We start from the raw sequence: 25,069 nt of genomic DNA, 5'->3' as shown, positions 1-25,069 counted from the left end.
AACAGCATTGCAGTCAGTGACACCAACAGACTGAACAAGGTGATCAGGAAGGCGGGTTCTGTCATTGGCTGCAAACAGGACACCTTTGAAACAGTGATGGAGAGGAGGTCACTGAACAGACTCCTTTCAATCATGGACAACCCAGAGCATCCTCTCCACCCTGTTCTGGACAAACAGCGTAGCTCCTTCTCTAGGAGGCTCAGACAGCTCCGCTCCAAAACTGCCCGGTACCAAAAGTCAATCATACCCAATGCAATAACCCTGTAGAACAACTCACTATGCAAAAGATAACCTTTGCACATTTTTTTATTTTTTTTTATTAATTAATTTATTTAATTATTTATTTATTTTATTATCTCTTTATTTAGTTGTTTTCTATTTTGCACATTTCTTTTGCACATCTTTTTACTTGCACTGTTCTGTAAATAGCTTTTTGAATTATAATACCTTGATGTCTGTATTTATGCTACATTTTCTTGTTCTTGCTATTTTTTTTCTTAATTCTAAGTATTTTTTTCCCTCTGCTGTCAGTTGCTATGGTGACAAACAAATTTCCCACGTGTGGGATCAATAAAGTATCTCTGATTCTGATTCTGATGTAAGATAGCACAAGGGTTACAACATTTGCTGTATTGGGGCTTATAGATTATTATTCATCTCCATCATCATCGAATTCTCCGTGAAGAGGGTGATTCAGTGCAACCTGCTGGTACATTTGAATGTGAAATTATTCTGATTTGAGTTGGGATTGTTGGATTAAACATGTTTGTGGTGATTGGATTATCTCTCTGAATAAGACATTGCTGGTGAATTAGTGCTATAAATAAAATAAAAATGAGAATTTCTCTGTATTCCTGTCTGATTTTCACTCTTCAACTGAACTATCGTGACGTGTTGTCCACAACAAATCGGTTTCATAATGTTGGCATCACGGATGCAGGAGGCTGGCGGCCCGCGAGTCGATGGTGAGCCGGGAAGATGCTGGAAACTGGAGTCAGGTCAGACGTGACGTCAGCCCCGAGGGCGGGGCCTGTCCCGCGGCTCTTCCACAGAGAGCGGCTCTGTCATTCATTCATCCCCGGACCGGAGCATCGAGCAGCGGCGCAGCCGGCACACCGACAGCCCCCCTCCATCGCCTCGCTCGGATCACCGTCACCAGGCTCAGCGGACGCCCGGCCTCCCTCAGCGGTAAGAGCCGCACGGTGCCGGCCTGCAGAGCGTCTGCGGCCGGCGGGAGAGACGGGCGAGCCGGCGCTGCCCCGACCCCCGGCCCGCCGTTAACGTTAGCATCACCGTCCGGGTCCGCGGCTGAGCTGAGGCTCCGCTCGGTAAGCCCTCATCATAGCGGAGCTCCGCGCATCGGATGCGTCGATTTGTTCCATGGAAAAATTTCCCGCAGTGGGTATTTGCGCGGTTTTGTCAGCCTCTTTGCGGTGAAACAAGCCTGTGGGTAACCTTGCGGGATTTCCTCCCCCAATCGACGTCTCCTCCTCCTTCGTGGGAACCGCTGATATAAAGAGGACACGCGGAGAACCGGCTCGCGGGGCTCGGTCCACGGAAAACGACGCAAATGAACGAAAGAAGACATAAAAAGAGAGAAAAAAACAAAATCAAACGTGAAAAAAACCTCCGTGAAACCAACACGGGCGAGCCGATCCGTGAAGGCTTCGTGACGTGGGATCGAGGTCACCCTCATTCATCTCTGCTGCAGTCCTGCAACACTGATGACAACGAGCCGACTCAAATGCACCAAAACGCCCCCCCCCCCCACTCACACCTCACAGTATCCCCCCCCCCCCCCTATCTAGGGTCACGTGGGCCTCCTTTTCCCCCAAACTTTCAATTTGTCATCAGGTCAGTCCTGGATCTGCAAGGTCACACTGCAAACAATAAATAAAAAATCCTGACATTTAGGGGGGGAAAAGCCACACGTACTGTAAAATGTTCGTTTCATGTTGATGAGGTTCTGTACATCATGCTCCCTATTGGTTCTGTGTCAGCATGAAACCACAGAACTGTGCACAAATTGTAAAGCTCAGAAATCTGAGTTCAAGTGTCAAACCTGTACAGTGAAACAGTGAAAAATGTTGTTAAATCGACCTTTTTCTCCCTGGATCGATGAAGACCAGAAAGAAATGCACAAAGAAGGAAAAGCAAAAGCCTGAACCGTGGGTCAGACCACTCTGTGGGAGGGGGGTTTACTGCAGCACAATCAATACAGCATCATTGCAATTACCTCAATTAATGAGATAACACATAAGTACAGAAGCCCAGAGAGGCCATGCCAATAGGAGTCTATGTGGAGACCGTCATCCTCAGGTTATTAGTGGTTTATGTTATTAGATAATTAAGCTTCCCTTCTGCTAATATCTTTATGTGGGTGATCATCTTTATTCCTTCAGTTTGCTCGAGATGTAAGAAACCCAAGTTGACGTGTGTTGGAGAAATCCGAGTAAACTGTAGATGACCGGGAAGTTGCAGTGACAGATCCTTTTGCGATGAAGGATGCTACAGTTTCCCTAAAGCAGATAATAAAGGAAGCTTTTAAGCTGCTTAGTACGTGGAGAATTCAACCTGCTGTTATCAACAAACCTCTGGTCAGTGTATGATGTATGATTGAACTGCATGCAAATATTAGAAGTAATAAAGTAACAATAACTTCTTGTTCTAACAAAGAAACAGACAATAAAGTAATAAAAGAGTTCAGGTCAAATCCAGTCTACAGTCCATGGAAAACGATTATACATCCATAGATCTATGTGCGGTGTTTAGAGTGAATCTCAATTCTACCCCTTAGTTTGACCCCTTCATTTCAAGTATGGGGGTGGGGGAGTCTTTGTTCTGTTTGGATGGGGAGCAGCAGGAAGGTGGGGGGCCAGAAGGGAAGAGCTACACAGCCCTTCAAAAGAAAGACCACACGAAGGACAACACAAACTACCAAAGGGGTAAGAGACATTTCCCATCTCCTTTGTTCTGTTTAATGTTGCATCCAGTCTTTGACCGTGGGGGCAGGGGGCCAACGTTCTTCTGGAGCTTTAACACTGGGTCTGGTTGCTTATCCACGGTGGAACACACCTGACTCAGGTAATCAGCAGCAGGTGGGCTGAAGGCGTCCAGGAAGCAAGAAGGATGGGAGTTGGATAGACTGTTGGGTTCTCTAGTGTTAGTTTGTCATTCCTGCTGTTTAGCACAGCACTAGATCAAGTTCACACAGTCAAACTTGCAACCATCAAGGTCTGTTTCATGAAGTCCTCGTGCGACTCCATAGCCTCCATGTTTTGTGTTTACTGTCACATTGTTCAACCAGCTCAGAGGCCGGGAACCAAGCAAGGACAAAAAAAAAAACGACAGGACGGCTGCTGAGGTAAATATAGCTCCAGAGCAGGGGTGTTCAACTCCAGGCGTCCAGGGCCACTGCCTTGCTTCCTGTCGAAGCACCCCAACCCTCACAGCTTCTTATTGGCTGAACACATCCAGATTATCAGTGGTCTGACTGCAAGAAACAGTGGACCATAAGGACTACAGTGGGACGCCCTTCTACCGAGTCTGTCAGTGCTTGCAGTTCCAGCCTGTAGGGTGGAGCTTTTGGAGGAGCCCTTGGAGGCTCCGCCTTAGCCCGATAGGGGTAAGTGCCAGGGAAGGGCAGAGGGGTAGAACTGAGATTCAGCATTACTGTGAGATGGATGTTAAACCGACCAGTGTCCTTTTGCTGGGAGGTTCACAACAGTTTGTTTGGAACATGAAGTAATCAGACTAATAGATGACGATGAAATAAAAACCCTGTTCCAGGTAAGTGTAAACATTGAGCTACTTATGTCCGATTGACTGAGCTCTGCAGGGGAAGACCATTTACTGAGAAAATGGTGCAAAGGTCTGCGTACTTACCGGTAGTTAAAAATGCCACTGCAGGGAAACTGTCATGAGAAAAGAGACACAAACGAATAGTTAATGTTCACCGGAGATCAGAAAAAGATGGAAGGAAAATCAAAAAGACACGACGAAGGAACCAACTTTATGTCCTTTCAACAGATGCAGAACTATTGGGTTTTAAGCCCAAACAAAAAATAGACACCGAGTATGGAAATCTACATTCATACATGGAGATTTTACAGACAAAAAGTTCTGGAAGATAGAAAATATGCAAATGTTTTCTGATGTTCCACACTGGAAAAACAATTTACATATTTTAGCTATACTTTCACTGGGGTGGGGTGGTGGTGGTGTGGACTAAAGTAATCAAGAAATATGCAAATAAGTGCACCATTAACTTGCCTAATTGAAACATTTTTGCAACCAATAAAAAACATTTTTTTGGAGAGAAAAAAAACTACAATCAGGCAATTAGCCAATGATATTGTACACATGTAAACAGTGAGTTATTTTGGACGCCAAGCACTAGAGAGGTGATTTCTTTTCTCTCTTAATAATTCTAATTCTTCAATTAGGTAGCTGAAGATTTTTGAAGCTTCATTTTCAACCTCTCATGTTAGATAATTTCTAAAAAAAATCAAAGAGCGTCGGAACTTCAGTGTACTGGCTAGATCTAGAACAGATAATGCTCTGATGCTTTGACGGAGCTTCTGTTCTGCCAAAACAGGATCCAAATCTAGACTCCATCAGCGCTACAACAACAGCACGGGTCGCTACGTACACTCCCAGCACAAACAGGGTCAATGCCATCCAATGTGAAACAACACGGAGAAAAATCCATCGCTCATAGAAGACCATCCATTACAAAAATACATTTTACGCTCAATCAATTGCTGCCAGAGCGCGATGACAGATGGATATTAAAATTAAATGAGTTCCCTTTTTCACAGATGAAAATTATATTAATTGACTTGGAAAAAATCGATAAACTATGTGATATGCTGTAGCCCTTGTGCTATCTTGTGGGGTCCGGATGACCCCACCCTTACATTGACGTGTTCTCCCTACCATGACAACGGTGGACAAAGGTGAAGAGGATTTCATGTAATCCATGGACACCAGTGAGGATCCCAAATCATTGCCTCCGAGGCACGTTTACGTTGGGAGTGGGGTCATCTGGACCCCACAGCACAAGGGTTACAACATTGGGTTTTAGAAGGACAATAATGAATAATTATCTTGCCTTTTCAAAAATGATCAAAATACCCCTTAGCTTTATTTTGTGCCCATATGTGCACATGCTTTGGACATCCAAATATGAACTCCCTCCTCTGTTATGTAATATATTTAACTTCCAGAGCTCTATTCAGAAAAATTCCTGGCACTCACTGAGTCTAGGAAGCAACTGCTATCTTCTGAGCAGTGAAAAGAAAACGGCAGGTGCTCAGGGTTTCGGGTGATGGATGGCTCTCATGTTTCTTACTCTCACTGTATGGCGCAGAGGGGCGAGCTATAGAGACACCGGCACAAGTTTAGAGTTTCCTGTTTCCACAAGCATGCAGCCTGCACCAGCATGGCGGGAGCTGCCGTCAGGTCCGATGCTTCCATCAACTTTTTGTCGTTTTAACGCTGCGTTGTTTAAGACAAAGTTGATGGAAACGATCATCCTGCGGTTAAGATGTGTCTACCGAGCCCCAGTAGTTTAAACAAAATGCTGCCATGACCCTCAGCGACTACCCCCAACCCCTTTTTGTAACAGCATACGGTTTATCATGCTGACACACCTCACATTTGTCTAGGGGGGCAAGCTACAAACGTTTTCAGAGTAGGAGGCTACTGAAGAGAAAGTAGGAGGGTACCCCCCCCAAGTGCCAAATATTTGGAAAACTAGGGCCCTTTATATGCATTTTCTAACTGTAAACTCATATTAAAGCATGCTGAGAAATCAAGGACCAACCTACTAGAGGGTGGGCATCTTGACAGAAAATGCACTTTTTATTTACTTTTTTTATGACTTCAGGTGATTCAATTTTATACCAAGTCATAACAAAACAGACTGAAAACATGATCTGGATTCTTGCCTTTATGGCATTGAAAGTGAAGATGCAAGCATCTATAGAGGCAGTCTGACACGGTCTCACTAGGGGCTTTTTTTCAGCGTAAGACCAGTGCTGTATGTTGTGTTCTCGGATCCCGTGTGCTTGTTTACATTGTGTGAGCACAGTAGAAGAAGAGCATTCAAGAAACTCACCAAAAAGAGCGCTAATAAACATGGCTAATTTAGTGCAAACATCTATGCCTCCTAACTTTTATTCCCCTAAATGCTCGTGAGTTGCGAGTGAATTTCGGACCCTGCATACATGGATTATCTGCTGCATTATCAAAAAGTAGCTGGCGACTACTGCACTCACAGGGGGCCAATTTTCAGCGGATGCCGGCTACTTTTGAGGCCCCTGATGTAGAGAAATCACCCCAAAAAGTTACCATAAAGTAATACAGTTGATTAAAGTTTAGAAAACTTAAAATGATTAATGATTGTTTTATATTTTTGCTGTCTTTTGAGATACTGTTCACTGACAGTGTTCATTAAGCACCACAGTCAAAGGGAGATAGAAAACCTTAATGTCACCCATTTGGCAGCAAATATAAAAACAAATGTATTCAAAAGATTCCAAAAGGTTTAGGATCTGTTCTTATTTTAATCTCAGTAAGTCAGAGAGTGTGAAAAACTTTTTGGGGAGTTGGTGACAGGTTCAGGACGAAGTCAAAATTTCCCCTTTTAGTCTGGAGACAGGCACTGACTGGCCCAGCAGTGACACTTCCTGTTCTCATTGGAACTGTGAGCACATTTTTCTTCAGATTTTGGTAGGAGTTTGTGCAAAATGTGTTCCCAATTAACAAAATGTACATAAAATATCAACCGTCTTTTGTAAATTTAAAAGAAATTGGCTTTATATTGATTTATTTTCCTACCACAAACTGGATGCAACAAGAGACAACTAATTGTTAACACTTTTTTGCAAGACAAATCTTGCATATAGATTTTTTTTCAGCTATTTCTACTGAGACCTTCCTAAGATTGATGAATTACTAAAATCAATGCTCCAATTGGTTCAGAAATGATCATTTAGATTTCTACAGGCAACATGCAAAAATATAAATATTTTGTATCAAACATTTCTTTAGCTTTCAGCCTCAAATTATTCCAGTTTAAGGAAGCCAAAGAAAAGGTGAATTCAGAAACGACCACCATTCACTGAAGTCGATTTATTTCTTGTAAGTCTGAAATTTGATCAGTGATTCCTGTTAATCTGGTTTCGCCAGCAGCCGCCATCGCCCTGCTGCTTCATACCTTCATTATAAACCTTTTTACTTTTCAGTTGTCTATGATGACTGGGGAATGTAGGGCTTCTCCATTCTGTGTGAGCTCTTACAGCTGATGGGAAACAAGAGAGACAAAGAGAAAGAGGAGGAAGAGGGGAGGATGAATGTGATCTGATATCCTTTGACAGGTGGTATTTGGAACTGAAAGACTGCAGGCTTTATTGCATTCATCGTGGATTGAGAGGAATATAGGGAAATCCTGTTTGCTTCATGTTTTCCACACATTAACTTCAGTTGTACAGTCTCTCTGCTAATCAGACAGGATTTGTTTTTGACACGTATCCAGTCTTCTTTACAGTTTGTATACCGAAAATATGTGACAACAAAAATTTGTTGTAAAGATCAGTCAAATGAAGTCTGAAGTCTGAAATAGATGCTTGCAATAAGAAAATTTGAATGTGATGTAATGATGATCTAAAGGTTGTGTCTCAGTGGATTTGTCTCTAGTTTAGCTGAAACGAAAATAAGAACATTTGAGCAGCAAATCAATTCTCAAAGTTGCTGGAAATTTCTTTTAAAATGTTTCATCAATGTATTGTTTCCAAGTCAGAAAGTGTTATAAATGGAGGGCAATTTTGTAAGATGTTGATGATCAACAAAGGTACTTTGTAACATATGGGAGTCTAAAATGAGAATTGACCTTGTGTTTTAATACTACCGGTACTCTAAATGTATGTGAACCCCTGGCATATTTTGCCAACTTTGTGTAATAATGTCCCTAATTTCTCTACTTTTGTGCTTTTTTGCTTTCAGCCAGTTGCTAGTGGTCAAACCCACTGAGATACAATCCTGAGCTACTATGAGAGAGAACGCAGCCCTCGCTCATTGGAGTGATAGCGTATGTTTGTAGAGTACCATGAGGGTAGGCTTCATTCCCCGCTAAACCTGAACAGGATGTTGGCAGTGTAGAAATGGATGGACGGATGCTTGTGCATGTGTGTTTTTACCAAACAAGGATAGTGGTTTGATTGATTATTGCTGGTCAGTTTGAGAGTCACTCTCAGTCTATCTTGTTAGCAACACATCTGCGACTTACCCAGAAACAACTCTCTTTTCATCTGGATCCATCTACCAGTAGGATGTTCCAAACTAAGGCAGTTTATGGATCTTAAAAAAGAGTGTCCCATCCCGCCACCTGGAATACACCCATGAAGATTGCACCTTTTGCTCTTTTGTCTTTTAAAGAATATTTGAGTCTTTTCCCTTCACCGATGCTGAGGTGAAACATGAAACACTGACTTGCTGAAATTCAAGCTGTGTCCTTAACATGGGCGCTTTAGGCCACAGTGTTTAATCTGTCTGTGATCTTCTATTCTTCATAGGGACTGAGGGATTTTGTTTCAGTCATCTGCCACATCTGCTCCGAAACGCATTGGATTTAAACTCCCATATGCTCACATTTGTGCCACTGTGCTTTACATTATGCTCAAGATGAACACACTCACATGTCAGTGTATGTAAATAATAAATGAAGACACTGTCCCACATGGCCAAGAGGCAACTTGAGCCCTTTTAATGAGGCCAAAGATGGAAAACGGATTTTTATACATTAAGTGTTGTTTCTTCGGCAGATGGTACAATTATAATTAACGAGAATGATCTGGGATCTAATGGGGTAGGATTTGGATCTAACAAAGATTAGCTCTCACTGTGTCGCATCTTCAACCCATGAGCTGAATGACTTTCACATGGATCCAAAGTGCACAAACCTAAAATTAACATCTTACTGTGGAATCAACTCATATAGAGTTGTGATAGTTTGGACCATCCATCGTGAATATCCTCAGTTGGACCTAAGCTGAACTATCTACAGATACCTTCCGGCCTTTGATCAAGAAGTTCTAGAAGACTCCAACAGGGAATAACAGGAAGGAGCGTCCAGTTGTTTCTGAGAAAATGGATCTGTGTTTGACGTTAGGAATCCGCTTGGAAAATCCCAATTCAAACAACCTAAAAGGAAGTATACCTGTTATAAAAAGGTGGGACCCACTGCAATCAGTACCGGTAAATGGATTCTCCTACTAGGACAAGGATAAGAGTCCGTTAAACATTCTGGTCCAGCTGGAACTGGAGCTCCGCTGAGGTGTGACAGGAAATACACTGAGTGAGGTTTGTTCTTATGTATGATTTACTGAGTTATGACACTCAATAAAGTGATGGTCTGGATATTAACAGTTTCCTTTTTCAACTTCAATAAATCTATCATCAAACATTCTACCAAAGACAAACACCTTTTTTGTTGTTAAAAGATATGAAAAACTAGCACAAGAAAACAAATCCTCAAAGGATGTTGGACAATTAGGGCATTGCTATTGATGGTCAGCTCATAAAGTTGTCTTTCCACAAGTATTTGAATCAAAAGCTTTTTTTTAATTTAATATGACAATGTTTAGAGTTAGGTAAGTCCTGTATTATTTTGCTTACCTCAACTAAACATTCGAGCAAAGTGCTTCTTAGATGTTTTCCTATTTGCTTAGTTTTCTCAGTCTTTTCTTGGTGTAGAAATAAAGTGACATGCAGAAACTCACAGACATCACAAAATATCAACAAAATTTTGAACGGTGACATTGGGCAGAGTTACCAACTAATTAATTTCTGGTGCTTCTCTGTCAATGGTTTCTTTTATGTACAGGCGGGGCTACGTGGGAAAATGGAGCTAGCTATCGTTCAACACAATGATATGCTAGTGTGTTTGCACCAACATGGAGCCTTCTGACAGGAAGCAGTGGAGCCAAGGATCTGCCTGGGAGACATGAATGATTTTGTGCTCATCACTTGATCAACAGGACAATCTGCTGAAGTCATGGTGTGTTACTTTCAGTTTCAAACTACTCCAGTGCTTGAGAGACTTTTTCGGTTTGGTTCTGTTGGTGCTGTGCTAAAGGTGGGCTAAAAAGCTGGCTGGTAGTACACATCAGAAACAGTCTTGTGCAAAGTTAGTTCCATCTGCAATTCCTCAAACAAAAATGAACCCAGAAAGATAAAAAAAAAAAGAAAACAGGGTTGGAATGGGATTTTTAGAACTGCTCTGACTTAACAGCTTGCAAATCCATTTGTAGCAATGAAATCTTTCCTTTATGACTTTATTAACCTGCCATAAAATTGTGGAGGAATTTTGTCTTGTTCTTCACAAGACCTTTTAATTTGTTATTGTTCTTGGACATTTATCCATGTAGTGCCCTCATAAGGTCCTACTGCAGCTTTTGTTACGTTGAGGTCTAGGCTTAGACCTCATCATAGGGCAACGCAGATTATTTTTTTCGGCGATTTCTTTTTTAGCTGATTTGCTGTTTTGGGGACATTTATTTCCATTACGCGACCCAGTTGCAAACAAGTTTCACTATCATTAAAAGTTTGTGGTAAAAGACAAACTTCAGGACATTCTGGTACACAGGGGACTTAAGGGTTGCCTCATTGGCTAAAACAGCTACCCAAGTCTTGTGACTGCAAAACAAGCCCCAACCATCACCCTTCTACCTCTGTGCTCCATAGTTGGCACGTGGTGTTTCTTCTGATTTTTTGGCACAGATTTTCTCAACTTTGGTGTGGTGCATTCTGACAAAAGCTTTAGTTGTTCATGCTTCCGTGTTAGACAAAAGAGACTTTCTCCTTAAAACTCTTCCTACAAAAGTCCCCTGCTCAGTCTTTTCCAGTGGTGCCTTTGGGGATTTGAACATTTAACACGGTAACTGAATCGTGCTCGTACGAGGTCTCTGCGATGATGAGTTTGCATTTATCTGAATCTAAACTTAAACATTTGCACCTAAGAAAATCTGAGAAGTACAATAAATCTTTCTTAATGTTAAATAATCTTTTCACCATAATGCTCCAGCCAACTTAAAAGCTACAATATAAAACAGCAACAGCTGCTTCTTTAATAATACTGTTGAATGTCTACGTATCGTCATTCAGGAGGTAACACACATGTGACTGCTCTAGAGCTACACACCATTCCAAAAGTCAAATACTGCAAAAGCCTGGTGAATATCAGGTCAGTTAGGTGGGATGAAGTAGGGGCATACCTAATATTGACACGTCTTTCTGGCTTCATTTGAATGAAATGCATAATGTCATGGGGAAGTTAAAACTCACTTCAATAAGACGACTCTAGAAAACGCAGACAAAACTATTGGATAAATGAAAAAGGATCTGACTTTTGCACAACTGTGAAAATAGGGTTGACGAGTTCTTAATGTGTTCAGGATGAACTATTTAAAGACCTGAACTGTGACAAAGAAGCTGTGATCTTTCTGTAGTTTCTAAACACGTGTAAATCCACTGTTCAGCCATGAATCAAAGATTTATTGTTTCTGTTTTATGAACCCCCAGCTGTTTTTTATAGAGGATTTATTGTTTGTCAATGCTTGCTGCATTTTTTTTTTTTGGTCCGAACTAGATATAGCATGTGTCCCTGAGGCTTAAACTGTCCTGCAGTTGAAGTTGAAGTTATTCTCAAATTTAAAAACAAACCCCACTCTCTTTTAACTTTAGATGCAGTGATGTACTAAAAATGATCTGGTCCTCAACAATGACTCCAAATAGATCAATACAGGCTAAAGTGAAGAACTACAAATGAATTCTTTACATATTTACACAAATGTAGGACAAACACAGAAAAAATGTAAGGAAAAACTAAGTAAACAAAATAGTCCTTACATAACCAGCTTTCACAGAGACACTAATTGTTTCTGTGAATGTCATATGTGAAAGCAATCCAAACCAACTGAAGATTTACCATTTATCACCATTCTCATCCCATCCCAATAAAAGAGACTGTCTTGGCGAGATAGCAGCGTAAATAAGCTTTTTATGATGGGCTTAGTGACAGCAGGGTGTTCAGGGACTGTCGCTGTCTAACAAATTCACCACCATGCTAAACAGGAGCACTGGTTGGCTGAATTGCTTTAAGAAGCCAAATCTATAAGTCTATTAAAAGTTTTTCCTATGGAGACAGTCTCCATCTATCCTTTTGGTATTTTGTGCTTTAGAGATGGTTGAGAGTATTCCATCTGCTGAAAGTAAAGACCCTACTCCATTCTACAATGTTTTAAATCAGAAACCAAGAGCTCTGTTGAAGTCGACTTCTGAAAGTCAATAAGGTGCTACAAAACCTATGTGATGGCGGTTATCTGCTTCTTTTCTGTATAATCAATTGAATTTACCTGAATAATCTCTGGGAATGACCCCATTGCTCAAAGAAATACAGTTGAAAGAGTTTTCTTTATTCTGATGAAGTGCAGTCTTTCATTCAGAGCATTGACAGTGGAGCTTTCCGCAGAGTGCTTTTTACTTGCAGAGACAAACCATGAAAATAGGTCTAATATGTGTGCCTCCTTGGAACCTCAGCTTTGTTCCACATGGTGCCCCCCCACCAAAGCAAACTTATGTGGCACTAGCGCCGTTAGATTGAGTGGAGGCCTGTGTTTGAGGGCCGTTCCACATTCTTTGCAAACTTGCCAAATTCCATTTTGTCTGGAGTTCACTGCCAGCCAAAGACAGGAAGCAAGCGAAAGCGCGAGGGCATGAAAAGAACAATGACTCAGTGAGTGTGAGAGACTGCATCACAAAAACACAACGGCCCCGCTCTCATCAGCCGGGGCCCGAGTACCCCAGCCAAGTCTGACAGTTCATCTCTGAGCATCAGAGCATGATGGGAAAATACCAGTGTCCCAGAGCGGGCAAATGTGTGTCTGCTCTGACCAGACCTTGTTTTCACTGCAAATGCCCTTCAACTCACTTGGCCCTAAAATAGGTTATTGGAAAATGTTAATCCTTTCTGTGTCAGCCTCAAAAAAACCAATTATGTCATTTATGAGGCCGGACGCTTAACACCTCCTCTTAGAAGACAATTCTTTTGATAATCTAATAACCTGATATTTATAACACCAATACTATTTAGGAGAAAGATCTGAACACGTTTAGTGTTCAGTGGTTGTAGTTGCAGGATATTAATACTTTGGACCTAATGATTAAACATTTTGATCAGAGAGAAGAAAAGGGAGACCAACCTTTTAAGAGTTCTTGCTCTGATTTAACCTCAGAAACGATGTTTATCTTTGGAAACAAAAGAAGAGCTGAGTTTTTCAATTTTTTTCAGAGTAGATTTTTCTGTTACATTGGACTACATACTTCATAGTTTCATTCAATTTAACTTAATTTGTCCCTTTTCCTTAAAAGCCAAATCCCACTATACCGTCCATTTCTACAAGTAAATTGTAAAAAAATACAGCACAAAATAGAAGCAGTTGAAGAAAACTAAAATATTTAAGAAAAAATTGGATCTAATATGCAATGACTTTTGCAACCTATATTGTCTGTAAAGATTTTGTAAGAAAGAAAGTGTTAGAATAGGTTCTTTATGACCAATGCCTCACTCTGAACTGTGGATGTATTGTATGCAGATGTTCAAGTCCAAAGCTGTGTTTCCATTGAGCTGAACAGTTCAGTGCAGGTCACAACAGTAATCCCTGACAGAGCAGACAGATGTGTAAGCAGATGTGTAATACAAATTTATATAACAGTGACATCTATTATTCAAGTTAAAAGTGATGACTGGATAAACGAAGGCTAAGGCAGTATCTTTAGAACAGAATCATGTTTTTCTTCTTCATGTGTGGCTTTCAAAGATATTTTAAAGATTCCGGTTTAGTCAGGATACAGCTATACAGAACAGACTGGGTTTTTGGGTTTTCTTGCATGGATGTCAACCATTAAACAGTCAGTGGTATTGATCTTTTTTACCCTGAGGGTTGTTTGTCACTGGACTGTCATTGGAGGATTCAGATTCATGAACAGCGTTTAGTAGAAATGCACTGATAAATCAGCCAGGCACCGGGATCAATATCTGCCCCGCATGACCGACCCTGACTGGTGACCTGCTGATCTAAGCCTTAAATTCACTATCCGTTTAGAATAGTTCCCTTCCTGCTAGCATTTATGTCTATCTTTGGAATTCAAACCTTCATACATTTTCTTTTTTATAGAAAAAAGATGGTTGACATTTGTAAGAATCCATGCTGTGGAGATTTTTACATTAAGAAAAGCAGAATAATCAAAAATTGGTATTGATGGATCAGACTATTTAGACATCAATAAAATGGAACCACAACAAAAAAAATGAGGTGCACAGTTTTGGAGCTGGTTCCAGCAGTTTAGACATTCTTTGTCTAAACTGTCAGAAATGTGAGGAAACCTTACAAGGTAGAGGAAACTTGCAAAATGTTTGTCTCAGTGGTGACAAAAACAAGAATCAGACGTTTGCTAGATGTAAATATCAAATGACTCTACTGTGTATATCGTAGAATAAGTGAAGTGGATACATGCATCATAAGACTTGTCTTGGTAAGTTAGCGGAAAAGTACCAAAAAGATAAACTAACAAATTAACTATTTATTTTACAACTTCTAAAAGTGAAAACCCCAACAATGTTCTGAACTTTAAAACTTGGTGGAAACATGGCTAAAGACTGATAGTTACAGACTCTGCAACAACTGTAATTTTCTAGGTGTTTTCTTTTCTTTTCAAAGTTTGGAATATGTAAACTCCACTGTAATCAGAAAATGGATTATTGCTGTGTATTCAAACATGTATTCAAGCTTAGTTTGTGCACCGAATAAACTGTCCCTCCTGTGTAGAAAAAATCCTAGAATTCAGTGAAATTGTGAGAAATCAAAGTGCATTGTTTTTCATGAAGAGATACAACTCTTGCAAGAATGTGATTTGAACATGTCCATGTTATTTAGCATGTTTTATCACTTATACCTCAGATGTTGGAATGGTAGCTGTGGTTCCAGAGTCAAGACCGGGAGCTGCAACTGCACTGGTTTTCCTGTCCTTTCTGGATATTTTATTTATTCTCTCGTTCTTGCATTACTTGACATTCCGAGAGTTTAACACATAAAACCACAGTGTCCTGCTTCATGCCTTCAGGCTTTATGTCCAGATGTCAAGGTCAACGGTCTGTTGATTCCTTGATAGGTAAGAATCTTCTAAGAACAGCCTTGATTTTAACCCGATCATTTCTTACACCCCCATTCCGATATCTGGCATTAGCAGCCATGCTAAATGTTCTGCCAATTGGAGGGTGTGAGGCTCATTGAGCCAATGATGCAACACTTCCTGAGATACAGACATTCTTGTGGGTAGTAAGGTCTCAAATGAAAGCCAATGAACTGCTGTGGCAGATGGGTTATTAGGTAAACATGAAGAGTCCCAGGAACACCTCTGGAGACAAAATGTAATTATCCTCCTAAAAACCTGAATTCTAAATAAGTGACAGTAAAGCATTGTCTTGGTAAGATGAGAAAGTTCGACCCAAACACGCCTCTCGTTTGTTGCTTTGGGCCCATATTTGATGGATGGTGTTGGCGTTAAGAGGGGGTAGTTGCTCTTTTAAATCCGCTCTGGAATTCATGCATCTACCAGACGTGGATAGAGGTTGGATTTTGTTTGGGCCACATTAAAGCTAGTCTAGACACTTGGCTCATGCAATCCATCCCGAAACAAAATTAGAACCATGTCCTAGAACCAGGCTAAGTCTACTAAACATTTTTAAATGGGTTCAGCTATGGAGGTGGAGCTACTGTAGAGCCAAAAAGATGGTGGTTCGATTCTTTATTTGAAAACATTGGGGTACACTTGAATGAATGTTAAAAATAGACCTTTGGGGACAAAATAGAAATATCTTGCAACTGCATGTTATGGTTATGGTTAAGTAGGGTTGATTGGTCAAACAGATCATTTGAAAAGTGCTGAAACCCCCAAATTTCCAGCTTATGCCAAAACAGGAAAGTAAGTATGCCATATTTAGACCCAATTGTGCAAACTGCAGTTTCTTGGTCTTTGTATGGACCTTTCTGTAATATCTCACAATGCTCGAGCAAGGCATGGTGTGCCACTTTTAGAACTTAAAAGCCTTAGAAGATTAACAGTTCCATTTGGAAAACTGTTTTCTGCAAAATTTTGAAAGTTGTAAGATCTATGCAGACTAATCAATGTATTGTTGTATATTCTGTCTATGGAATGATGTCAAATCTTATAATTTTCTTTCACTTTCCTTTTGTTGGTCTTCTGCTTTGTAGTACATCATGTGGATTGTGTCCTGTCATGATTAAATGAAAGAAATCCTCTCATGAACCAGTACCTCGTTTCTGTTTTCTTCAGAGAAGAGTCCTAACACCTGGCGGCTGTGTACAAGGGTTGATGCAGGTGACTTTGTTCAATATGCTCCTATTATTCAGTATTCACAAATAGAAACTGTTTGTTCACAACACTGTTTGGAGTTTTCTGAGCTTGTTCCAATATTCACAATGTATCTGATGCTCAACTGTTCTGTCCATGACACCATCAAAGGAAGGGTTTCCTGGGGAAATGTACTCATCTATTTTTGCTACTATTACATCACCGTTTTATAATCCTTTTATCAAAAAATGAAGAGAAGCTGGTGTTCAGAAAAAGGAAAGGTTATTGGAGAGTATTAGTTCAGGGATCAATGGGCAAAAGTGAAAATCTACAGACATGATTTTCATTTCTCAGTTACGTGTCATCTCTTTCTTTGCATTTCACCATCATTTTCTTAAACTTCTCTCTTCTGCCTTTAGTTTTTATTTCCCTTCCACCTCTGTCTGGCTTTCTGACCCTCTGTTGCATTTGTCTATACACTTCCTTTTTTCTACACCATTTCTAAACTTTAATTCAGCCATTTGGTAGTTATCACGTGTGTTTGGTTGCCTTTGATCGGTGCTTTGTGACCATGTTTTTCTTGATTTAGTGTGGTTTAGGCAAATCTGACTAGCATTTCAAATTAGCGCAGTTCTTGTGCTCTACTGAATCCTGGGACCAGTTGGGTGCCATTTGTGCTTGGTCATTCTTGGTAAGAGAGAGAATGACATTCTGCTTTTTGACAATAAATGAATCGTGTTCATCATATTCTAACATTCAATTTTTGTTTTATCAGTTACTTCAAGATGAAGATCGATACCAGTTTGACTATGCCCCTGCTCCCAGAGGCCCTGTCCCAAGCCGGCCTCCAGTTTTCTGTAGCCACCGAAGAAGACTTTGATGAAATCATGGGAATGAGCAAAGATATCTATGGTGGCCTCGACTACCTTCCTACTAGATACACCAGCTGGATGCAGGAGTCTAATCGTACAGTCATCCTGGCCCGTAAAGAGGGGAAAGTGGTAAGTTTTATTTCTAATTGTAATACCTACTAAAAAAGAACTTTACTTCAAAACTGACATGGATTCAGTATAAAGATAGTAAAACCTTAAAATAGGATAAAAACCACTTGACATGTTTTTGGAAAGAAAGATAGCAGTCGTGAGGTCCAAACTTAAAGTCCCTCGCTGATCATCTTTTGATCTATTGTCAAAGCCTTCCCAGTGGTCTTTTAATTAGGATTTTGCCATTTTTAGCTAAAATCCAAAAATCTGTGTCATTTTCTAGGACATATTTTCTGCAGAACGGCAGAACAGGGTTTCTTCAAGTTAAATTTAAGACAGTTTTAGACCTTTTTAAGACTTTGCATATTAAAAATTAGGACCAATTCCTAAGCATATTTCATAGGCCGGCCGATGAAGAAAAATGAAATCCTGCCAGAACATTAATTCCTTAAACAAACAAAACCACAGTTCTTCTTAATATGTAATATAAAATAAACAACGAACTAAAAAGTAATAAATTAACATAATACACGAACAGAATCAGCTTCTTAATTCTGCACTCATGGCAGCAATCTCTGTCAACTAGAGCTACTTCTGCCTGCTTCTCCTTCTGACCTCTCCTAAGGAGGTTGGGCCTCGATATTAGATCAGTTATCTTGCTCCCTGCCTTTCCCCCAGCCTCCTGCCTGCCTGTCTGCATCCCTGACCCTCATTTCTTGCAGGCATATTCTCAGCTTTTGAGCTCGTCCTCCATTCCCTTCCTCTAAGGGGCCTTAGTGGCGAGAAATAATGACTAACTCATATGAATGTAACTATTTATTCCTTTCAGGTGTTTTTGAGAGATTCTTGAGATTCCCTTTTTTTTGTTCTTATCACATTTTCTTCCTGAATCTTGCACTCTGTAGACGGTCCCTTGGCAGCCGTTTCGCTACTGTCTCTCTGTCAGCAGCACAGAGAAAGATATTCTAAAATAATACAAAAATTAAAAACAATCAAGACACTTGCTTTCAGTTTTTAAATGTTTTTTAGCCCAGAGGTCCGAATATCTTGCTAACTTTACCAAACTAGGTTTTGATGATCTCACAGTCCGGCACCATCTACTTAGAAAGTTCGGAAATGTCCTCATTTCCATTAAAGGACTGGTTTTTGGTAATGGTGTGAAGAATCCACACCTCTGCTTTCAGCATCGGTGTGGATCCAAAAGACACGTGCAGATCGACCCAAACATTATTTCATCAAAGGAATCATGGTTGAACACTTTCCTTTTTGATGAGAAATTATGAGACAATTTTAATCTCAATTTTCTTTATATTTTTCCTCCATCATGAGAAAGATGCTACTAGAACATGGGAAAAACACCAAAAACACAATTTTCATTGAGTGGGTCTCTCTGCAGTCACAGTACATAATTAAAGACAATTGATTGCAAAAATGCTTGATGCTCAGAGCGCCATCTGTTCTTGAAAAGCGATCAAACCACCAATTTATGTGAAGATGCATTTTATTTTGAAAACTCAAGATTCCCTTATTTCGGCTTTCCATCCCCCTTGTTTTTTCTACATTAGAATCTAGCCACAAAATGGCATTACTTGTTGTAGAAAGGCAGCCCAGCACTTTTTGGATATTTTCCTGTGTGACACAAATCAGTATTACTTTTTTAGTTCGTTTTATTGGAGCAATGGAGGAAACTCAGGCAATGGCAGTGCCATTAGGTCTACCATTTTTTAATAAAGCAGTGAAATCAAACGGTTAAAACATAGCCGAATGCACCGCTCGAGTCTGAAACAGAAAAGAGAGCGGAAGAAGGCTCAAGGCAGCTTCACTCTGTTTCTGAGGGAGCATAGCTAGTGTTGCTGTTCCTCAGCCCATTAACAACAGACAGGTTTGTGATGTCACTGTCTGGCCAAGCCATGGTTTGTAACCTTGTAATGCTGCAATCCAACCTCAGTCAGAAGAGTTGGAACAACAGCCCCAAGGGCTGGAAAAAGAACAGCACAATGGGATGAAATGGGAAAACCATAAATCAGTCTAGACCAAGAGCAAACAAGACAGAGAGGGCTTCTGGGTAAACAGTTATGACCAACACTCCATGACACTCAGTACTAGATTACTGGGCCTTTACAGTTTGATTAGACTGGATAGTGACAGCTTGTTGTGGAGACACAAAGTTACCATGAAAAATGAATGGTTAATACTTTCACTTGGAATCCCAGAATAGCTGCATTGGCTTAATGCAAAGATTATAACAAAGGCCTGTCAAATCAATAACAGTTATGTAAGAAAAATTCTCAGTTTTGTCTCAGATGAGTCACATTGTAGTTTCACAGGACACCAACAACGCACATGGTCCCATGGTTGTTTTAAACTAGCCTGAGACACCCTCTTTTAAAAGTGCCGTGCAGTACAAGAAGTGATAAACACAGCACAGCACAGCGTTAAACTGAAATAATGGGACTCAACAAGAAGTTGGAAATATGCTATCATGGGGAGTGCATGGTATTTACAGGTATTTATTATTATGTGGGTAACGGAGGATTTGCGGGACTGGTTGGGTTTTCTTTATCCCTTGTGCTATCCTAGGCACTTTAACATTGGGAGTTGGGTCATCTAGACCCACTAGACAGTGCTCTGAACCTTTTTTCTTCAATGATTTGTGATCTTCACTGGTGTCCATGGATTACATGAAATCTTTCCACCTTTATCAACCTTTGTCATGGTAGGGAGAACACGTCAATGGAAGGGTGGGGGTCATCTAAGATAGCACAAGGGATAATGTGTATTTTTTATGTGCTGCTGGAGTATCACATCTGAAGCTAAACTAAATTGAATGAAATAATGAAAATGAAATGTATTCTCTGCCCATTTAAACTCAGTCCATGAGATTCTCCTGGTTTATATGCAAGCATATTGCTCTGAATATGTAGATGTCACTAGTCAGAGTCTTGGAGATATTTCCGACTCATTTTGGAAGCGTAAACCTAGTCAGGACAAATCAAAAGCTTTCTTTGATAAATGATAAATGTCAGTTTATTGTTTGATGCTTTACTACTTTTTTGCTGTTCCCCCGACAGATTGCTCTGGAGTCGGTGGTCGTGATTGATGATGGCGAGACCATGCTGGTGGAAGGCCTGCGCGTTGCTCCTCAGGAAAGGGGGAAGGGGGTGGCGGGAGTCCTGCTGCGCTTTTGCTCCGAGCTGATCAAAGCCAAATACCCGGATGTCAAAGTGTGCCGTCTGACCCGCGATGACCAGCTCAGGCCCAAAGACTTCGAGAAATACCGCATCATAACCAAACAGGTGCAAGCAACACACGCAAACTAAAAATCAAACTGAGCAGCTACGACGTTGTAACTTTTTGTTTGAGTTCATATCCTTCTGCAGCAGTCTTTCACGTTGGTATTTTTACGTGTAGGGCATTCTGCTGGTGCGCTTCCGAGCTGAAGAACTCAAACTGCGTCTGTCTGAGCTTGGTTTGAGTGGAGGTATCCACTCCTCTCTTTGGCCCACCACCTCCAACGCCGGCCCTGTGCATCTTAACCACACCACCGTTGACCAGCTCTACTTAACCACTGACCTGATGAAGGGGCTCCTTCCCAACGGCACCATCATCCAAGACTGGCAGCCTTTCAAGATTCTGCGCAGCAACCTGGACATCCTGTTTAAGAAAGACATCGACTGGTTGGTGGATGATGAGTCCAACCCTACAGTGGCCAGTCTCTGTACCTTTCCTTTCCCAGTGCCGATTGGAGAAGACTGGTGAGTGGTTATTCTCCATAAATTCCACTTGATGTTCCCACATTTTGTCGTTGACCAAAGACATGCAAGTAATGGTATAAACTTGTGACACGTTTTTACAAGTTGCTTTTTTGCTCCAAGGTATTACCTGAACATCGACATGTTTGGAAAAGACCTGAACTTGGCCCGGCAACAGTTCCTCTACCACCTGCAGCGTCACACCAGCACCTTGAAGGGCCACGTGATGTGCCAAATGTTCCTGGACCCGCCCCTCTGGAAGCCCATGGCCGACTTCTGCCGCAATGCCCTGAAGGTTGAGCGGGTGAAGGAGTACAGGGAGCAGTGCGTGGTGGAGGCAGATGTCATCTAGTGGAAGTGGGGGGAGGGGAAAGGGCCACAAGGAAGCCAATAGCATTCAGCTGAAAAAAGAAGAAAAAACGCAACCCTCTTCATTGAGGAGATAGAAACTAAGCAAAGTCAATATTTTTACAAAGCAAAACTAGTACGAATGCAGTAGTTTTTTAAAAAGTTCAAACATGCATAATGAGAACATTTAATGTCATCGACTTCATTAGATTTGGGGTTTTCCGAAACCACACCTTGCATGAAAGTCCCTGCATGAGAATTTAGCTTTAACACGACAGATTCCTTCAAAACAGCATCAGTGTTAACACGAGGGCCAACGGTTGAGAAAAGAAAACAACAACAAAGGCTCCAACGACCTCAAAATTATAGGATTTCATTTGAGTTTGGCATTATGTGAACACTATGGAGGGTTTTGTTGCATTTTAGCTGCAAAAGCTTTGAGTAGAACGCCTAGCTCGTTAAAAAAAAGCCTCTACAACAGCTGTAGACCTAACCTAAAAACAGTTCAAACCTACAAATGCTCTTCCTTTAAAAAAAAAAAAAAAAGAAACAAAAAAAGAACACGGATGCGTTCCTTTGCAGTGTTTCAAACCTCACTGTTCTGTTCTTTCTGTAAATACTGACACATGTACAGAAGCTGAGTTGGACAACGTAATCTGCACAGCTCTAAAGGCACTTTATTAAAACGACAGATAGGTTGCATCTATCTTAGCAAGTGAAACGCTTCATTTTAGTTATCATCTTCTTAGTAATATTAACGAGTGTTCACAAAAATATGACAAATATTTGAGGATTTCTTGTCTGTTAAAACCACACCTATGTGTTTTTTAGTTTGAAAGCGTTGTAAAATAAGCTGTATATTACTAATTTAATATTTTCTCTGAAACGCTGCAATAAAAATACTTCTTGTGCTGCAGGTAAGATCTAGGCTTATATCTGTAGATCCCTACATCATGGGAAAAGCAAGGTCACAATCTTTAACATATGCTCTTTTCACTGATTTCATTTGAAATAGAAACAGCTAGAACACTATATGCAGTAGGCGTCCTCAGGGCACTTCATTACAACCACACAAAGCTAGGCTTAAGCACTGATGCAGTTTTAATTTCATGCTTTTTAACTACTTCTTAGAGGATCTAAAATTGTTTCCCGTCTTCTGATGAGCTGTAAAATACACATTTCTTATTGGCATGTGACCCAAAACCCAGGATGCCCTGCTGGCTGGGCATCCTCTTCTGGATCCTTCGAGTGGATGGATGAAGATTGGGTTCCTTCAACAAAAAGCATTGCTGTTAATCAGAACAACAGGGAACTGTCCTTTTGCTCATATTGTTACCTGCTTACAGGTGGGGACAGCTCCATTCCTGTGTCACTCTAAAAATGGCCATCCATTTGACTATCCGATAGAGTTAGTCTCCTTCAGAGCTTGATTGTAAATTTTAACTATGAAAAGAGCCGAGGTTGTTAAACATCTAGAATTCCACTGTGGGACCTTTCTAGGATGTTGCGTCCAACCTGGAGAGATTATGTCCCTCAGCTTTCCTGGGAACGTCTCAGGATCCTCCCAGAAGAGATGGTCAGGGAGATGTTGGTACTTTGGCCAAGACAGTTGCCACTCTGACCTGCAGCTGTGTACTGCTGATAAACAGAAGACTGTCAGACGTTTTATTATGTGGGTCAAACCGAGGCATTGACCAGGACAGTGAACAGGAACTGGTAGGATCCTCTTTCATTTTTTTGGGGTTTTTTCATGCACGCATGCCCAAACCAGGGCTTTTCTGTTCTAGATATTTCTGCACGCCTTGCCATGGAAGACTTCTTCAAATGCACAAACATAAAAAGTTAAAAGTTTGGTTTTAAATTAGGTGGCACATTCCAAATTGTGAATGCTCTCTATTAAAGTTGTATCCACAGAGCTAAAGCGTGTTTTAGCACCCAGAAAGTCAAAGTTGGCTGATGTGATTGTGACCTTTAAAGGGTTTGTCATCTAGCCGATTGTTGTTTTTCTGTTTTTTTTTTAAATTAATCTTTATTGTTTCTTGCTGCCTGTTAAGGGGCATGTAACATTTTTTTTATCTGAACTTTTACTCTTAAAGTTAAACCCAAATCTTTACTAAATTGAATGAGTCACCTGTCTGGTTCAAAACTCTTAGAAAGACATTGTATTTCAAAAACCATCCTCTTTCTTCTTTAAGCCCACATCTGCCACAGCCATTCAAGAAGTCATCCATCACGAGGCTCATTAAAGCTGCGTCAGTGCTCCTACTGTGTACGTTAGAGATTGGAAGTCAAAAATCATTGTAACCGTTAGAAATGATTGTTAAAAAGACTTTCCATCCAACACCTCATTGTCGTCGAATCAGTTTTCTGGCGAGTCCGGTCAAGCTAGGATCGTGCAGTGCCTTGTGACGGTATTCTCTATTTTTTGACAGTTTCACAGCTCTTTACATTTCCTATGTGCCGAACACTTTACTTTGTTCAGATGAGATGCAGCTATTCCTCGCGGTTATTCTCAGCTGGTACAAGCGTCTCAGAGTAATTCCAGATCTGTGTTTAGGGGGGAAACTGCAGAGCATCTAGGCTAATTTGGATCAAATTTAGCACACAACAAAACATGTTGAAACTATCAAAAGTCAGGCTTGTCCAACTCTGAGAAGCATGGTTTATTTGCAGCGATGTGAACACATAAACATGGATTTGAAAAATCCAGTTTTAGTCGGACCGCTAGTACAAGGTGCCGTAGAGCTTCTTGAATAACCTTGTGTTCTACTTAGCCAATCCGACCGGGTTACGCAAACGCCAAGACGTCGGTCTTCACGATGAACATGTCGGCATGGCGACAGTGTGTTGCTTAAGACTCGATAACAATGTCAGGTCCTGCTAGTGTCGTTTCAGATCTGAAGCTTTTACAGGCAGCCATGTTTTCAGCTTCGTAGCCATCTTAGCATGTTAGCAGCCTTTTGTTAGCATGTAGCAAATACCGCAACACTTTACATTCTTGAATCTGTAGTGATGATTTGCCATGTAAATGATCATACAGGGGTAGTCAGAGCCACACAGGAATATGTTTTGGACATATGACTCAGTTGGTGTAGAGGTATTTTAGCTCCTTTTTTTGTGGTATGCTAATCGCAAAACTTTAAAGTCAAGACTCTTTTAGACAAAGGGATTTAAATTATCAAGTGCACATTCATTATTAGCTTAGTTTAGTTTGTCAGTAGTGTAAGATAGTAGGTAACACTTTTATTTAAATTAGAACTTGCTGTTGATTTTTTTGTAGCTAACATGACCTTCTGATTAAAGCTGGATTGCTTAAAAATGTCCGTTTTTACCAGAAGCTGAGGCTGTATCAGTTTGAGAAGATTGTTGTGTAAAAAAAAAAAACTACAAGAGAAACAATGTTTAGTCATTTTTGGTATATATTTTAACTAACAGACGTCACCATGAAATTTACACAAGACATTAACCTTTTGTATTCAAAGTGCTGTGAAAAGTTTATGTGTAAAAACCTAAATATAAGAGAAATACAATGTTTTGTGATCCCGCTGACTC

General features: G+C 40.6%; 1 protein-coding gene across 14 annotated transcripts; it reads left to right on the top strand.

Annotated features, from left to right (window-relative positions):
• Positions 1 to 917: 917 nt before the first annotated feature.
• nat16 (N-acetyltransferase 16) lies at positions 918 to 25,066 on the top strand. 14 transcript variants are annotated; one of them, XM_078936727.1, is made up of 8 exons: positions 1,069 to 1,188; positions 8,008 to 9,363; positions 9,887 to 10,060; positions 16,417 to 16,461; positions 17,210 to 17,435; positions 20,489 to 20,713; positions 20,829 to 21,172; positions 21,293 to 25,066. In XM_078936727.1, the coding sequence occupies exons 5-8, from the start codon at positions 17,220 to 17,222 to the stop codon at positions 21,519 to 21,521; spliced, it is 1,014 nt and encodes a 337-aa protein (XP_078792853.1). In that variant the 5' UTR covers positions 1,069 to 1,188; positions 8,008 to 9,363; positions 9,887 to 10,060; positions 16,417 to 16,461; positions 17,210 to 17,219; the 3' UTR covers positions 21,522 to 25,066. The 14 variants fall into 14 exon arrangements, with proteins under 14 accessions (XP_023821923.1, XP_023821925.1, XP_078792850.1 ...); XM_078936732.1 differs by lacking the exon at positions 8,008 to 9,363 and adding an exon at positions 17,024 to 17,125 and having other exon boundaries at positions 1,071 to 1,188; XM_078936729.1 differs by lacking the exon at positions 8,008 to 9,363 and adding an exon at positions 15,021 to 15,231 and having other exon boundaries at positions 1,071 to 1,188.
• Positions 25,067 to 25,069: the final 3 nt, after the last annotated feature.

The sequence above is a fragment of the Oryzias latipes genome, chromosome 18 (assembly GCF_053564925.1).
Source record: "Oryzias latipes strain Hd-rR chromosome 18, Olatipes_Hd-rR_3.1".
Taxonomy (NCBI): domain Eukaryota; kingdom Metazoa; phylum Chordata; class Actinopteri; order Beloniformes; family Adrianichthyidae; genus Oryzias; species Oryzias latipes.
The sequence above is the reverse complement of the archived record's forward strand: the minus strand, read 5'-3'. Positions and strand labels throughout refer to the sequence as shown.

Coding starts and splice junctions, on each gene's coding strand:
- nat16 (XM_078936724.1), top strand. CDS start 10,011: ATGATTTTGTGCTCATCACTTGATCAACAGGACAATCTGCTGAAGTCA. Junction 10,061..17,209: donor GACAATCTGCTGAAGTCATG/GTGTGTTACTTT, acceptor TTGTTTTATCAG/TTACTTCAAGATGAAGATCG. Junction 21,173..21,292: donor GTGCCGATTGGAGAAGACTG/GTGAGTGGTTAT, acceptor TTTTGCTCCAAG/GTATTACCTGAACATCGACA.